Source organism: Phoca vitulina, unplaced genomic scaffold, assembly GCF_004348235.1.
Source record: "Phoca vitulina isolate PV1807 unplaced genomic scaffold, GSC_HSeal_1.0 scaffold40, whole genome shotgun sequence".
NCBI classification, from domain to species: domain Eukaryota; kingdom Metazoa; phylum Chordata; class Mammalia; order Carnivora; family Phocidae; genus Phoca; species Phoca vitulina.
Genome location: NW_022589743.1, coordinates 955,774 through 972,475, shown reverse-complemented (window position 1 = coordinate 972,475; position 16,702 = coordinate 955,774). Strand labels below are relative to the sequence as shown.

At 46.8% G+C, this 16,702-nt stretch overlaps 1 protein-coding gene across 1 annotated transcript; it reads right to left on the bottom strand.

Annotated features, from left to right (window-relative positions):
* Positions 1-5,768: 5,768 nt before the first annotated feature.
* Positions 5,769-16,126, bottom strand: GSDMB (gasdermin B). The gene is given in 11 exon segments (XM_032429237.1): positions 5,769-5,828; positions 5,830-5,909; positions 6,353-6,424; positions 6,818-6,938; positions 6,941-6,964; positions 7,004-7,143; positions 7,982-8,036; positions 8,872-9,006; positions 10,616-10,787; positions 14,120-14,375; positions 15,797-16,126. Coding segments are annotated over 10 exon segments (1,101 nt in total). The 5' UTR covers positions 14,362-14,375; positions 15,797-16,126.
* Positions 16,127-16,702: the final 576 nt, after the last annotated feature.

The following is a 16,702-nucleotide window of genomic DNA, read 5'->3' as shown; positions in this document are numbered from 1 at the left end:
GGGGAGTGGGAGAGGGAGAAGCAGGCTTCCTGCAGAGCAGGGAGCCCCACACAGGGCTCGATCCCAGGACCCTGGGATCATAACCCAAGCTGAAGGCAGACACTAACTGACTGAGCCACCCAGGCGCCCCTATTTACCTTCATTCTAAAAAGATAGTTTTTGCTAAGTATAAAATTTCAGGTTGGCAGTTATTTCAACACAGATAAAATTTCATCATCAAATGAATTCCATTAAAGTCCGTTTTAGTTAAACTATAACTCCTTTGAAGGTAAGCAATCTTTTTCTCTGGCTGTTTTTAACATTTTATCTTTGCTGCTGTTCTGCAATTTTACTATGATTAGTCTAGATGTGGATTTCTTTTTATGGATCCTGCTGTTATTCATTGAGCTTCTTGAATCTGTGGCTTGGTATCTTTGATTAGCTCTGCAAAATTCTTAATCATTATCTCTTCAAATATTGTCTTTGCCATAATCTCATTTTCCTCTTCTTTTGGAATTCTGATTAAACATATATTTTTTTAAGATTTTATTTATTTATTTGACAGAGAGAGACACAGCGAGAGAGGGAACACAAGCAGGGGGAGTGGGAGAGGGAGAAGCAGGCTTTCTGCTGAGCAGGGAGCCTGATGCGGGGCTTGATCCCAGGACCCTGGGATCATGACCTGAGCTGAAGGCAGACGCTTAACTGACTGAGCCACCCAGGCGCCCCATAAACATATTTAATACCTATCATGCTATCCTCCATGTCTTTTGACCTCACTCCATATTTTCCATCTTTTGTCTCTCTATATTTTGAGTATTATTTTCCGATTTCAATTTCACTCTCTCCTCAGTTACATCCAATATATTCTTTTACCTATTATGTTTTTAATGTAGGATCAAATTTCTCATTTCTAAAAGTTATATTTGGTTCTTTTCAAATATGATAGGTGACTTTTTAATAGTTTCTTCTTGCCATTGGTATTATCAAGCTCATTTTCAAATTTCTTTAAATGTAATGAGCATATGTTTATAATCTAGTCTAATAATTCCAATAATGATATTCTCTTTCTGCTGTTTGTTGTTTCTGCTTATTCTTGTCATTTCTTTATATGCTTTGATATTTTTTACCACTCATTTTCTTTAAAAAGTTATTTGTGGAAATGAAGATGACTTCTTCCAGAAAAGACTTGTGTTTAATTCTGACTGACATCTAGGGACACAACCAATCCTGGACCCTCGCAAACTAAGTTTGCAATTTGAGATTCTCTGAAATACCCAGATGATGCAAATCCAGGCTGAGTTCTCTGAAAACACAGGTCTATGGCCATAATATTTCAGAAATTTTTTCTTTCTTTTTTTAACCTCCTCTTCACTCAGTACCAAGAGTCTTCTCTATATCCCCTGCAGGTGAGGCAAGAGTATGGGTTTCCTGATGATTCACTTTTACCTCAGTGATGTAGCCTTTTGAGATTCCAGTTTAATATGGGAAAGATCTCCTTTAATGAGATTCCCCACCTGAGTGGGTCCTTGGCCTTGACTTCTGGATTCATCAATCCACAAAGCTGGCCAAACTGAAGCCCCAGCTTGCCTGGATTTGCAAATCTCAGTCTCCTTCATGTGGGGCAAAATTGCATTAGTGTTCTGACACTTCACTTATCTCCCTGGGTCTCCCTTTTCCTTATATTTTGGCTTGAGCTTCTTGTCAGCAATTTGATGATTTTTATGAATGGTTTTAAATGATCTTATCCAGGGGCACCTGGCTGGCTCAGGCAGAAGAGCATGCAACTCTGATCTTGGGGTCATGAGTTTGAACCCCATGGTGGGTGTAGAGATTACTTAAATAAATAAAACTTAAAAAAAAAAATTATCTTAACCAGCATTTTAAATTATTTTCTATGGGAGAGCTAGAGCAAATAATCTAGTTTACTGGATTTAAACCCTGTTCTCCAGAAACAAGTTTGGTATCACCATTCTTGAATGTTCTCCACCTATCTCATATCTAGAAGTTTTTACTACCTCACATAGTTTCAGCCTCTATCTATCTTGCTTGTGCTTCTCTCCCTCCATTCTTTCTCCTTTCACTGTCCCTCTCCTCCATCTTAGGAGCAAAATCAATAAATTCCTTGATCTGTTTCCTACAAAGTAGTTTTCCCCTTTATCCGAGACATCCAACTCCATAGGATCATATCTACCTCCAGCTAGCTTAACTAGCATTTCTCCAAAAGGGTTTCCTTCCCCAAAAGGGTAAGCACAGTGTGTTTAGAAGTCTCTAACTCAGCCTGGAGAGATATAGAAACTATCAGAAGTGGGTATTGCTTGAGCTAAGAGTTCTGAAGAATGAGTAAGTGGAATCTCCCACATCTCTCCAAGCTCAAATAATGACTATCTCAACTGCCCCCATTTCAAAGCCATCTCTATCACAGTTTCAGCTGCTGAAACAGGAAATTCCTTACAGACATATGCAGTTAATGTATTGAATTTCACATTGGAATCAGGAATGTGAGATAAGGGAAATCCGTAGATTAAATATGAACCTCAAGTTTCTGAGTCAGTGTAATCTCCCTTAGACAAGTAGTCCCTTGTTGAGACTCTGAGAGGACAGAACAAAATTTCCTAGTGGCAACTGGTAGTTCTGAAGTTAAGCCAGCCTCATGAAATTCTGGATCTGTCTCCCAAATCTTCCACCAACTCAAAGGTACTTCTGAAGAAAACAGTTGTTTACAGCGCCCTAGCAAAGAAAAGTTAGATTTCAACCCTGTTCTCCAGAAACTTTCACATCAGTGAAACAGACATATGTACTAATAATTTCAGTACAATATGATGAGTGCCATAGTAGAGATGTATTTAATGTGTTATGGGCCATACAGAAGAAGTAACCCAATTCTTTGGGTAACTGGGATGACTACTGAAGAAGAGATATTTGAACTGTAGCTTAAAGGATGGATAAGGTGGGGAAGGGTAGGGACGCCTGGCTGGCTAAGTCGGAAGAGCATGCAACTCTTGATCTCGGGGTCATGAGTTTAAGCCCCACATTGGGTATAGAGATTACTTAAATAAATAAATAACTTAAAATGTTCCCCCCAAAATAAAAATAAATAAATAAATAAATAAATAAGCAGGCAAGCATGTCATTGTACAAGTAGATGTTCAAATAAAAGGCCAATAGTTTGGTGTGGCTGGAATCCGAATTTAAGGAAGAGGGAAGGGGACAATGTCAGAGGTAAGAGGGGACCACCCTGTTATCTTTCACTAAACACTTTCATAAGTACCCTGTATTTTTTAAATAACATTCTTCCTAGTTTGTACTTCTTGTTCAATGTCTGTTCTTCACAGTATTCTTCCTTAGTACTGGGACGTCAATAAATACTATCTAAAAATCTAAAATTAATAACTCAAGAACAAATATAAGAATATCATTTTTAGTTGTAATAATAACAAAAACTAAAACTAAATAATAACAAGAACTAAAGTTTAGTGACTGTCTAAAGAAAGTGAGACTATGTTATAGGGTAAAGGGATCTGAGAGGAAAATTTGTTTTTTAAAGATTTATTTATTTATTTGACAGAGAGACACAGCGAGAGAGGGAACACAAGCAGGGGGAGTGGGAGAGGGAGAAGCAGGCTTCCCGCTGAGCAGGGAGCCCGATGCGGGGCTCGATCCCAGGACCTTGGGATCATGACCTGAGCCGAAGGCAGACGCTTAACGACTGAGCCACCCAGGCGCCCCTTGAGAGGAAATTTTTGTTTAATTTTTTATATTCTTCTGTTTTGTTCAAGTATGTTTTCATGTGTATGCAATGTTTTTAAATTAAAACTTTTACTGAGGTTAAAAAAAAACCTCACAGTAACATGAAGTTAAAAACAAACTTAAAGTGCCCAGATCTTAAATGTATGGCTTATTAAATTTGTATACATGTAAACATCCACATAACCACTATCCCGATCAAGATAAAAAGTATTTCCAATTCCCCAGAAGATTCCCTGCTGACCCTTCCAAGCCAGTACTGCCCCCGCTATTCTGACTTGTACCACTATCATTTAGTTTTGCTTGGTTTTCACTTCATTTACCGGAATTATACACTATGTACTTTCTTTAACTTTTTTTTTACTGATATATAATATAGTGAAGTATACTGATTTAAATGTTAGCACAATCAATCTTTATATATTTCCAGAACCCCAGAAGATTCCCTTATGCCTCTTCTCAGTTAAGACTATTCAAACACTAAGATAACCACTATTTTGAGTTCTACCACCATTGCTTAGTTTTCCCTGCTCTTGAGCCTCATATAATGGAATCACACAGTATTGTGGTGGTCATGGAGGATTTTCTTTAAGAGAACCTGGTGCAGGAAGCACAGTTGACGAAGAGCCTCTACCTGCTGCCTTGTAGATCTCCCTCCTGAGATCAAGCTTTCCTGGGCTGCTTCTAGCCAAAGGCTGAGCGTGGGAGTGGATATTAGAGCCTGGCCAATCCTGCCTGATGGGGACTCCTCCAGTAGACCACCTGTTCAGGTCTGAGCAAAGAGACTCTCAGAAGTGCCCTGCAGTCTGAGACTCTTCCTACTCAATCCTTCCCTCCTTCTCTCCTTTCATAGGTTTTAGACCTGCATTGAAGCCTTGCCATTCCTGCTAAGGCTCTTCCCTTACTAAGGCTCTTCCCTTACTAAGACTTTTGCACATCCAATTCTATTTTGGCACCTGCCTCTCAGAGGACTCAAACATAAATATGTTCTTTTGTGTCTGGATTTATCTGCTTAGCACTGTGTCTGTGAAAGTCATCCATATTGTTATGTGTAGCAGTAATTGGTTCTCTTTTCTTGCATAAATATGCCACAATATATGTATCCATCCTAAAGTTATTGGACATTTGACTAGCGTTCAGCTTGGGGCTCTTATGCTCATGTTTTTGTATATTCGTGTCTTTTGGTGGAGACATGCACTCCTTTCTCTTGGGTATGTGCCTAGGAAGTGGAGTGGCTGGCTCATAGGCATGTGTTTAGATTTAGTAGATACCGTCAAACAATTTTCTAAAGCAGTTCACTCCCAACAGCATTTATGAGAATTCCTGTTGCATATAATATTTTTACCAATCTAAAAGAAAAAACAACTCGAGTACCAAAGACAGAAATCAAATTTGTTATATCATCCTAGCTTCATGTTTAAATTACCATTTTAGACACTGCTTCACAGGAAGACTGTTAACGTAGCCCCAAAATGTTAACAGTGGTTATATTAGAGGAAGAAGGGGAGATCACCTTTGAATTTGAGAAATATTTGAAATACTTTACAACAAGCATGTATTTCTTTTCCTTTTAATTACCTTGTCTTAAAAAATATTAAAGAGAAAAGGTTCATGATGAGAGAACAGCAGTCTCCTCCCACACTCCCCACTCCCCTCAGGCCCACACCTCCCGGCTTGAATGCCTTTAATTACCTTCTAGTTTCCAAAGATGTGTTAGAATCTCTTATCTGCTGCCCTGTTCTCTTTATCATTGTGGGTTTACATCTTTTCTATTGTTTTACTTTATTTAGTGAGGTTTCAAGAGGGAGAGAAAATTAATATGACCAATCTGCCACTTTTAGTCAGAAGCCCATGCATACAATCCAGGCTGATTTTTGGACATTATCATGTAGGGGAAGTGATGTATTGAAAAACAGTTGGCTGTTTGTTATAAAGACACTGTTCTGGTGACGGAGCGGGGGGCGGGGCTGGGGGTCAGGGATGGCCTGAGAGGGGAGCACCCAGAGGCTTGTGGGGAGAATGGTTCAAGGGCTAACATACAGTTAGGAAGGCACTGAGGTCGGCTTCTCACCCAGCTGCAGCAGGAGGGAGAGAGCAACATAAGAGGGCACAGAGAAGTCATGCGTCGGGGTCCCAGCCCACATCATGGGGCTGCTCACTCCAGTTCTGCTCCAGGACAGATCCACCTGGAAAGAAACACACCAGACTGTAAAGCTAGGAACAAGGAAACATACCAGAAATGGCAAATACTTGGCCACACTTCTTAATCCTGGGTGGTAGCAGATGTAGTAATCCATTATGGCACTTTTTCCTGCAGATCCTGGAAAGCCTTATACTCTCTCAACATAGTGACAGGCACTGCTAATCAGTGTTGGCACTGCCATCCTGGACTAACAGCTCCCCCCACCCTCACCCCCCCGCCCATAGGCTAGCAACAGAGTCTAAAAAGCCCACCCCAAGTTGTCTTGGAAACCAAGTGTTCCAGGGAATTGCCACAGGCCAGCTGAATGGATGTGAGCTGACAGAGAGCTATGAAGTAGGAAGAACTGTACCCTGGGACTTCTGAGTCCCTTGAGAGCACGGCCATTCACTTCTACTCTGACCCTGGCCCTCAGCCCAGGCTGTCTTACCTGGTCCTTCAACAGAGGCAGGGTCCCCTTCTCTAGGGCCTCAGCCACAAGGTGCTGCTCCTCAGACGCTCTGGAGGCAAAAAAGAGGGTGAAGAGGGTGGCTGGCAGAGAGGAGAAGCACACAGTGGGACGGGGCTTCAGTGTCTCATCAGACCTGGGACAAGCATCAGAAGGAGGTTCCAGAGGGTCCCTGGCAATGATAGATGAGTTATCCCAAATGGGCTCTTGCTATGGCGCCTGCTTCCCTCTTAGCCTGCAGGAGGCCAGACTGTGCCAGGAGGTAGAGGAGGCATCCCCTAATCCCCGGCCTAGGGAAAATGGCCAGGTTCTAAAAGGTGAAGGTCTATCATGCACAAAATGTAAAAGGCAATGTATGCCCCCTTCCTCCTAGGATTTGAATCCCCATAGACCCTCTGCTCCGCAATTCCTCCACACCAGCATCCAGCCACATCCCTCCTCACTAATCAAAGCATCCAGGACATCCAGAATGGATTCTGTATGTGCCTTTACCAAGAACCCAGCAGCATTGAAAAGGCTACTTATGAGAAGACCCACTAGACCCTCCATTTCTAGATGAGTCTAGACCCAGAGATCAGGACCTCAAACACCTAGGGCCAGGAAATGGGGGAGATGAGCACCAGTCCCACTTTAGCAGAGAGTGGCAACTGCCCTCTGAGGCAGCTTAGCACATCTTTTTGTTCCTTCTCAGTCAGATTCTACAGGCCTCTCACCATGTCCTGCTCCTTCTCCTTCATGTTTCTGAAATCCTCTAAACTCAAGGACTTCCCTGTAGAGACAGCAATTAAGAGTTCGACTTACCCTTGGGGCGCCTGGGTGGCTCAGTCGGTTAAGCAGCTGCCTTTGGCTCAGGTCATGATCTCGAGGTCCTGGGATCGAGCCCCACGTCAGGCTCTGTGCTCAGTACAGAGTCTGTTTCTCCCTCTCCCTCTGCTACTCCCCCTGTTCGTGTTCTTTCTCTCTCTCTCTCTCAAATAAATAAATAAAAATCTTAAAAAAAAAAAAAAAGAACTCGACTTACCCAGCCAACAAGGGTTTTTTTCCTGCCCACACCACGATTCCCACCCCCGGGTGCAGCCTATTCCATTCTCAACCCTAAGAACCCTATAATTCTGGGCCATTTGTTATGCTCTTTTAAAAAACAGTATCCTTGCCCATTCTAGAAGGATGAACAGAAGGCCTAGAAGCCACTCACCTTCTGGAAAGGCTTTTGTGTTGCCCAAGAAACAAATTATCTAAACTAGTGCCAGAGAGAGAGGGAGAGAGAGAACCAGTTCTCAGAAAGACAAGTTCTTTCTCTGTCTCTGTAAGTTCCTCTTTCATGTCTCTCCCCAATCCTTACACTCTGCCCCTCACCAAAACAAAAAATGAAAACAAACTCAGAAAGAGATAGGCCTTAACACCTCTAGCTAGGGAAGGATTTGTGTCATGGTGGGGCAAATCCTGGGTGTCTGAGCAAGCAGCCTCAGTCCTCCTACCCAGCCCTGAGCCCTCCCCCTTCCCTGGAACTTCCCCCTACCTTCAAGCTCACCAGGGACCCTTCAGGCTGACACAGAGCCTAGCTGAACCTCCCCCCACCTCCCCTGCCCCCACCAGGCCTTGCTTACTCATTCTTCCCAGGCTGGGGAAGATGAGCTGCTTTACTTGATAGCCCAGGACCCCCTTTAGGAGGTTGGTCACTCACCTTTGGTGTTAGGAGAAAAGAGCGCATATTGATTAATCCCTAGGTGCTTTGCGTGGTTATCTTGCTAGATCTCCCAAACAATCCCTGTTTTACACATGAGAGAACTGAGACTCAAAACAGATCAGTAGGGGCGCCTGGGTGGCTCAATGGGATGAGCATCTGACTTTGGCTCAGGTCATGATCCCAGGGTCCTGGGCTCCCCCGCAGTTGGGCCCCCTGCTCGGCGGGGAGTCTGCTCCTCCCTTTCCCTCTGCCCCTCCCCCTGCTCATGTGCTCATGCACGCAGGCGCGTGCTCTCTCTCACTCTGTCAAATAAATAAAATCTTAAAAAAAAAAAAAAAAGATCAGTAGGTAAGCCACTTTTACAGTGTACACAGTAGCAGAGCTGAAATATGAACCCGCATCTGACCCCAAAACTCATGTCGTTTCCACTGTTGATTCAATAAATGTTTATTGAGGACCTTTTTATTCCAGGCACTGTGGCTCCTGCCTTCCTATCTCTCAGAAAGGGAGGCAGACAATAAGCAAAAAATCCCCATGTAATTATGAACCGTGAGAAACGCTGAGAAGCAAATGAAAACAGGGCATCACATGAGAGTAACAGTGGAGGGACTTAGCAATGCCACACACACTTTCTTGGAGCGAGAAGAGAAGGCCTAAGAAGGCCCAGGAGCAGCTGAGATTGCTCAGGGAGGTCTGGAAGAAGAGCTGAAGAGCCTGGGGTCTGGGCTGGCATCCCCTGACCTACCATGGGTGGGTCAAGGCTTGGTTTGCTCGCAGGCCCTGCCCCCCAGGGTCCTAACCTTGGTTCACCCAGCTCCACAACGTACACAGCCGTTCACTTCTCACGGTTCCCTTCCTTGCCGTCTCCAGAATCTCTGTCACCAGATACAGGTCTGCTCTCATGCTCCGGATTGATTGCAACACAGTGGGGAGTCTTCTCCTCAGCTTCCTGGAGGGAGCAGAGGGGGGGATTAGAGCTCAGGATCCCAGGAGCCCCACCTACCAGTGACATTTCTCTCTCTCCTTCAGCTAGTTTCTATTTGAGATGGAGGGTCTCTGAGGCTGGAAAACCAAGGCACATGGCACCCCAACATAGTTCAGTGTCCCCATGGGGGTGGGAAGTGGGAAGGGAACTCAGTAGCATCTCTGGGAGATTATAGTGTGCCAGCACCATGAGGTACTGCCCACCTCGTGTCGCTGCCCCCTCACCACAATTCTGTGATGTAGGCGGAACTGCACCCATTTCTCATGAGGAAATTGAGGCCTAGAGACAGGTTGTGAATGGTCCAGGGTCACACAGCTAGTAAGTGTAGAGTTGGAATTCAAACCCTAGTCTGTATGAGTCCAAAGCATGGGCCCTTCCCATGGCACTGAGACATGCATTTTCCCAGGTCATAACACCCACTTCTCTGAGATGGGGCTCCAATTCCTCACATTGGTCCCTGGGACCCGGCCACACTGTCTACAGCCTTGGGCTCCAGAAGACATCTTTGATTCCATAAGGATATAAAAATAGCTTGATGGAACTTCATCCAAATTTGCAACCAAAAGACCCTCAAGGAAGACCTACATCCTTGCCTCTGCTAAACTCCCTCTACCTAATAACCTCCCCCCAATTCTTTATACACACACCACAGAGCCTCATTCTAGAAACAACAGGCATTCTAGAAAAAACTGAGCTCCCTCAGAAAAACTCCAAAAACCCCTCCCCAGCAACACTATGGTAGGGAGGGGTAGTTCAAAGGACCAGTAAAATTTCAGTGTACGTCTTTCACTTTTTTAATTAAAAAAGGAAAACAAAAGGCATCACCGCACTCAAGGAGGGCTAGCCCTGGAGCAAGGTTGAGTCTCCTCCCTTGAGCTGCTCCACAGTTTCCGACAACTTCAGCAGGGAAAGAAAACACCCACACCAACAACAAAATCCCTGCTGAGGGGGAAGGCTGGTGATGTCCCTGTAAGTCCCTTGGAAGCACCATGCCCAGGGCCATCAGAACCTCTGTGGCGCTCGGGGGTGGGGTGGTGGCACTTTCTGTGCAGGAACCGTTCTGTGCAGGGGTGCTTTGATTTCATTGCACTTCATTTCGGCTGTCTTACTGAGCGCCTACTGCCCGCTGGGGATAAACACAGCGGTTAGTAAAGCCAGTCCCGCCCGGCCGCCAGCTGTCCGTACTCCACCGAGGGAGGCGGCATGGCTTACCACAGGCGGAGTGCCCTGCCCAAAGCGCAGATCTGGGCAACTCAGGAGGAGAACAAAGGAGAGTGGCCTCTTGAAACCAGCAGGTTTTGGTCCAAGTTGGAGGAATCAATCACCCTGGAGGCTAGCAGGATGCGAGTGAGTTGGGGTGTCTGAAGGTTTCCTGGAGGCTGATCCAGGAAGAATGAGAAGGCTTCCTGAAGGGGGAAGAGGACGGCAGGCTTGAGTGAGGAGCGGGCTCAGGGAGGGTTGGGAGTAGGGTGTGAGGGTCTGCACCGGCCAGGACACCTCCACCTCAGATGCCCTCGGTGCTCCAAATGGGCGCTCCCCCTCTTCCTCCCCACACTGCCCAACTCCAGCCTCCCGGTGCTCGAGAGAATCCAGATATTGTTGGGGTATCCGGGGCTCCAATATCTTGACTCTCTGCTAGTGGGACCTGTGGAAGGCCCCTACAGTTGTTATTTCTTTGGGCAATTTCACTGTCAACATTCCCTTTGAGTCTACCATGTCCAGAACTTGGAACTCAGCCTTTGGAGTTTTCTGGAAAGAGAAGGGTAAAGGTCATGCTGAGGCTGACCCAAAAGATCTCTCTCCAGAAAAGCCTCCCTGGAGCAGCCCCACCCTGGGCTCCCCTCCACAATCCCCTTCCCTTCTGAGCCACCTCCAGCTGTGGCTCCCAGGAAACACTGTGGTCACCAGGAGTCATCACGGGGTCACACAATCCCGAGTTTGAACCTCTTCTGCCACCTTCTTACCAAATGACCTTGGATAAGTCACTCTCACTCTTTGAATCTGTTTCTTCATCCATAGAAGGAGAATACTAATAGTACCTACTTCCTGAACTTGAGGAAATTAAATAAAACAATGCAGTTAAGCACTCATTAGCAAAATGCCTTGCAAACATACTAAAAGCTCAATAAATGTGAGCCAGTCCTATTTAACTATTTAAGAGGCTGAAATGAGACAAGGAAAAGTAAAGCGAAAGAATTAGGAGTTGGGCAATAGGAACTAAGCAGAGTCTAGTCTCTGGCATTTGTACGAACCCGTGCAGGTATGAAGTCAAGCAATTCTGGAAAGTCACCCATCCGTGCGGACTCTGCCCAGACGGATGAGGCCCTTCCATAAGGGCCTGGCTTACCAGGCCTAGCGCTTTCTCTCAGACCGCTTTCTCTCAGACCGCCCAGATGCGAACGTACAGAGGAGGAAGAGCTTCTACTGCTAGGTGGGGGGGTGGGGGGTAGGGCTGGATCTCCATAGAAACATGCATTTTGGAACTGGTGGAAACGTGACAGAACTGGAAACAGTGCCTCAAATCAGTCCTATGTGTGTGACTCTAACGTCCAGGCCCATTTGTTTCTTGAGCAATGTACCAGTCTGCATGTACCTTGTCCAAGAGGAAAGAGAAATGAAACGTTACGCACAAAAACAGGGAAAAAGGCTAACTTTACAGGAGAGAAACTTTAGATAAACACCACGTCAGCCAGGTGACCAAGGTCAACACCAACAGTGATCAGTCATGTTGATAGCACATCCCCTTGCTATGACGCAGTGCGAATGGCACTTTACCTCCATGGTCTCCCTCCCCAAAACCCATTGCCTCCGTCTAGCTGTGAGAAAAAAACATCAAGCAAGGGCGCCTGGGTGGCTCAGTCGTTAAGCGTCTGCCTTCGGCTCAGGTCATGATCCCAAGGTCCTGAGATCGAGCCCCACATCGGGCTCCCTGCTCTGCGGGAAGCCTGCTTCTCCCTTTCCCACTCCCCCTGCTTGTGTTCCTGCTCTCGCTGTGTCTCTCTGTCAAATGAATAAATAAAATCTTTAAAAAAAAAAATCAAGCAAATTCCAGTAGACAAGCATCCTACAATATCCCTAACCAGTCCTCCCGAAAACTGTCAAGGTCATCAAAAATAAGGAAAGCCTGAGGAACTGTCAGAGCCAAGAGAAGCCTCAGGAGATAAGATAACTAAGGGTAACGTGGTATCGTGGATGAGATCTTGGAACAGAAAAAGGATATTAGGTAAGAACCAAGATAACCAGAGTGAAGTATGTGGACTTTAGTTAACGGGAAAACAAAACAAAACAAAACCTATGCACACTTTAACCATACCATCAGCACCATATAGTTAAAAAAATAATCTTTCATTTGTAAGGATTTTTTTTTTTTTAAGTTTGGTTTCACCTCTGCCTCTGAATTTTTTATGCAAACAGACAAGACTTTCCCTTAAAGGAAGTTAACTGACTTAGTTGATTTTTTTCCGTACTTAACGCTCTCCCCTGTCCATGGAGAGTCATGGCAAAACATCCGAATCCTAGTTTAAAGTTTTTTTTTTCTGTTTTCAATGAACTGGTCATTTAGCAAACTGTTTTTTGGTTTTTTGGTTTTTTTGTGTGTTTTTTTTTGAGAACCAGCTTTTAGTAAATTGCCTCTTGGCAATTTGCTTCTCAGAGAATTAACTCAGAGTCTTTGAAAAATGATAACCTTGAAGTTTGCCTGAAGCCCCTCGCTTTCTTAACGAAACTCCACTTGTGGAAAGGCCCACCGCCTCCGAGTAATCTGGGCCCTGCTCTTGGTGACGTAACGGCAGTGCCTGGCAAATGGCAGGTGCTCTGAAACTGTGCAGTGGTGCTCTTCAGATTCTTTTCCATCTCTTGGTGAGATCCAGAGGGGCTGCAGCAGAGATGTGTGAGCCGGAAAAGTCCTCACCCTCAGGTGTGAGACATTGAAGTAAGTCTCCCAGTGAGGGTTCAACAGCACTTACCCTGGGGCTTCTGAAATCCAAAAAAACTGAGTTGGGAGGCAGGGGAATGGAACAGACTCCTCTATAAATCCTGCAAGTCCTTAGGGAGCCCTGGTCACCTACTCGTCATGACCTCCGGGGAATAGGAGGGGTAACAACCAGCAGCAGAAGGATGGGGCTGAACTATGACTGCATGCTCTTTCTGCACAGCCACTGTGATAAATGATTTACCTAATTTGTCTCATTTGATTTTTGCAAGTCTTCTCAATTTGACAGATGAGGAAACAGACTTAGAGGGAGAAAGCAACTTGTCCAGGGGTCACCCAGCTGGTAGAAGGCAGAGCCAGGCTTAGAAACCAGGTGCTCTCGGCTCTAAGGCCTGTGTCCTTTCTTAACCACTAAGCAAACTGCCTCCGTTTATTTATCCATCTAAATGATAAACATATAAACACACCAGAAGACCTCAGCTAATTTAAAAGTGAATTTTTTTTTTTTTAAAGATTTTATTTATTTATTTGAGAGAGAGAATGAGAGAGAGAGAGCACAAGATGGGGGAGGGTCAGAGGGAGAAGCAGACTCCCTGCTAAGCAGGGAGTCCGATGTGGGACTCGATCCCGGGACTCCAGGATCATGACCTGAGCCGAAGGCAGTTGCGTAACCAACTGAGCCACCCAGGTGCCCTAAAAGTGAATTATTTACAAAGGGGAAAACATGGGAAAGGAAGACAATTTAGGAATAATTTCCAATAAAAATAAATTTCCACTAAAGGAACAGGGGAAAGTTCCTTTCTCCCCATGCATATTTTTTTGTGCATTTTTTTTTTAAGATTTTATTAATTTATTTGACAGAGAGACAGCGAGAGAGGGAACACAAGCAGGGGGAGTGGGAGAGGAAGAAGCAGGCTTCCCGCTGAGCAGGGAGCCCGACGCGGGGCTCGATCCCAGGACCCCGGGATCATGACCTGAGCCAAAGGCAGACGCCTAACGACTGAGCCACCCAGGCGCCCCTTGTGCATTTCTTTTGTGCATTTTTTCAAGTTTTTATTTAATTCCAGTTAGTTAACATCTTTTGTGCATTTCTTAAACTGAGGTGTATGGACATGTGCATGGCCATCTCTTACTCCTCATACTGACCTTGGGGCCCAGAACCCAGCTTATCAAACAGCCCTTTGCCCTTCCCTCTCTCCAGTATGTCCTCCAGGGTGAGGTCTGTCCTGTGGTACTGGTGCCCCCAGAAATTTCTCCTCCCCCTCACCAGAGAGCAGCAGTGAAATCTGTCAGCGTCAAGGATGCTTCTGACAGCAATCATATCCCCTCCAGCATCCATCTCTTGGACCACAACTCTTGTGATTTCCTCAAATATGCTCCACATTGTGCCTGGACCAACTGGAGAAAAAGAAGCTAATATCAGTTTGGGGGAGGGGGATATTGGTTCAGGTTTTTAAATCTACCTTTGGCAGCCTGGGCTCAATGAAGACCCAAAAGTTCTAGAACAATCAGGACTTGGAATTATTTGCCTTCCCTGTTTCTAGACGGAGAGGTGGTCACTACACACTAAGGAGGGTGACCATCACAAATGTTAGATTCTCCTCTGTCCTTTAGAGAACACTTCTGGAGGAAAGATGGAACAGTGATTACCCCAAATGGAAAGGAGAGCGAGACCTATTTTCTGCATCCCCCACAGCCGAGTTGCCCCTTTGCTCAGAGGGGCCTGAGGGGTAGGAAGGCAGGCTCACCATCTTCCAGCTAGAGCCCCACCAGTGTTGATGAACAGAGGACCCAGGAAGGGGTGCCATACCTCACATTGCCAACCCCAATGATTACTTCTTCCCTTGGCTCTGACTCCTGGGCTTCCCTCCCTTGCTGTATTCTGCAAGTCAGTGGGATGGGTGTTCTTACCAACCGTTTCCCAATGAGATAGTGGTAAGTCGGCCTCAGAAGGAAACAAGAGACAAAGGATGGAGTGTAAGAGTGGCTTGGGGGCGGGTGCCCTGTGTAGCCGCCCCCCCCCCATCCCCAGGTCCTGTCTCTTCAGTTACTGGTCAGCCTCTGAAGGGTTCCTTTACTCTGGGTAAAATAAAATGAATCCCAAAAGCCCACCTGGGGCATCTCCCCCACCCACTCTCCCCTTCACCCACTCCTGGTCTACTATTGGCCCCTGTACCTCTCTAGCTCCCCATGCGGGACCCTCCATAGGCCCATTACCAGTGCAACCGGACACATACAGCTGGTCCTTCCCTGTTTCTACTCAGCAGGAGCTCTTTGTCCCCACCACACTGGACCCTTCAGGTGCTCTTACCTCCAAATCCTTCTTTTTTTTTTTTTTTTTTTAAGATTTATTTATTTATTTGAGAGAGAGGCAGAGGGAGAGAGGGAATCTCAAGCAGACTCCCCAGTGAGTGTGGAGGCTGATGCAGGGTTCAGTCTCACAACCCCGAGATCATGACCTGAGCCAAAATCAAGAGTCAGATGCTTAACTGACTGAGCCACCCAGGTGTCCTGCCAAATCCTTCTCTTTCTCTCCCCTTCCTTCCCTCTGCAACTCCTTCCTCTTGAGATCTGTTTCCCTTTCTTCAGGCGCCTCTGCTTTCCTCCTGGGGCCAGGACTCCCCTCACAGGCTGTCTGGGCTCCGCCTCCCCATCCTACCTACCTCTGGCCACCTTCCCTAAGTCCCTTCTGGCTGGCCCAGGCACCTACTCACCCATCATGGTGACCAGCTCTCAGCTCACTCCCAGCCTGGGAATTCTTCTGGGTGCCCAGAAAGGCAATGCCCAGGACCCACAGGCCCATCCCAGGGGCCACTCACCTCAGCTGCTCACCAGGAATGGCGGCCGTGAGAATCCCCTCTGTAAGATCCCTGCACAGGTGACGGCCACCGTGTCTCAGGAAGCCCTGGGAAGGGAACTGAAAGAACTGGAAAGCTGGGTAGAGCTAGGGGCCCCACCTCTCCGGCGTTCAGATAAGCCACGTTCTGGCCGGGCTGGAGGCAGATAAGGCCCGCAGTCAGAAACTCTTCCTGCCTCTCGGACTCGGAGCAGGACAGAGAGGTATCTATGTGTTCCCCTGGTACGTATTCGAGGTGCGTCTGGGCCGGAGAACGGTGCAGAAGGAGGCATGCTGGGCCTCCAAGCGCGATCCCAGCGCCAGCAGGCGACGGCTGTGGGTGTGCCAGGGATATGAGGAGGGCGCTCGAGCTGGAACCAGCTACCAAAATGCCACGCTGTGGTGGGCAGGGCTGGAGACCGAGGGCGAGAGCCGCTAACAGCTGAGGGGAACAGGCCGGCCAGCAGGGAGGACTCGGCCTCCCTCCCGTGCTCCCACGTAGCCCTCCCGGCGATGCCTCCGCCTGTGCTCTCCGCCCCCGGCCTTCTCCAGGCAGAGGCCTCCGCCCCCACCCCCCAGTCCTCAGAGACAACCACCGAGTGAGCCCGGCCTGTCTTCTGGGCCCCGCTCCGAAGCAACGTTTAAGGAGGCGATCGCCGTGGTAACAACAGGAATCATACTAACGTGGCCACCCCGTATGAGGTACTTACCAGGAGCCGGGTGTTGTGCTTACCCTCCCAACAGCCCCGACTCGGATTATCCTTCCAGCGCAGAGGAAGAAACTGAAGCTCACAGAAGCGAGGCCACGAGGCCACTAAGTGGCAGCGCAGGATTTGACTGCAGGTAATTGTTGATGTGCGCCGGCCCCTCACCCTGACTGCACTCCTGC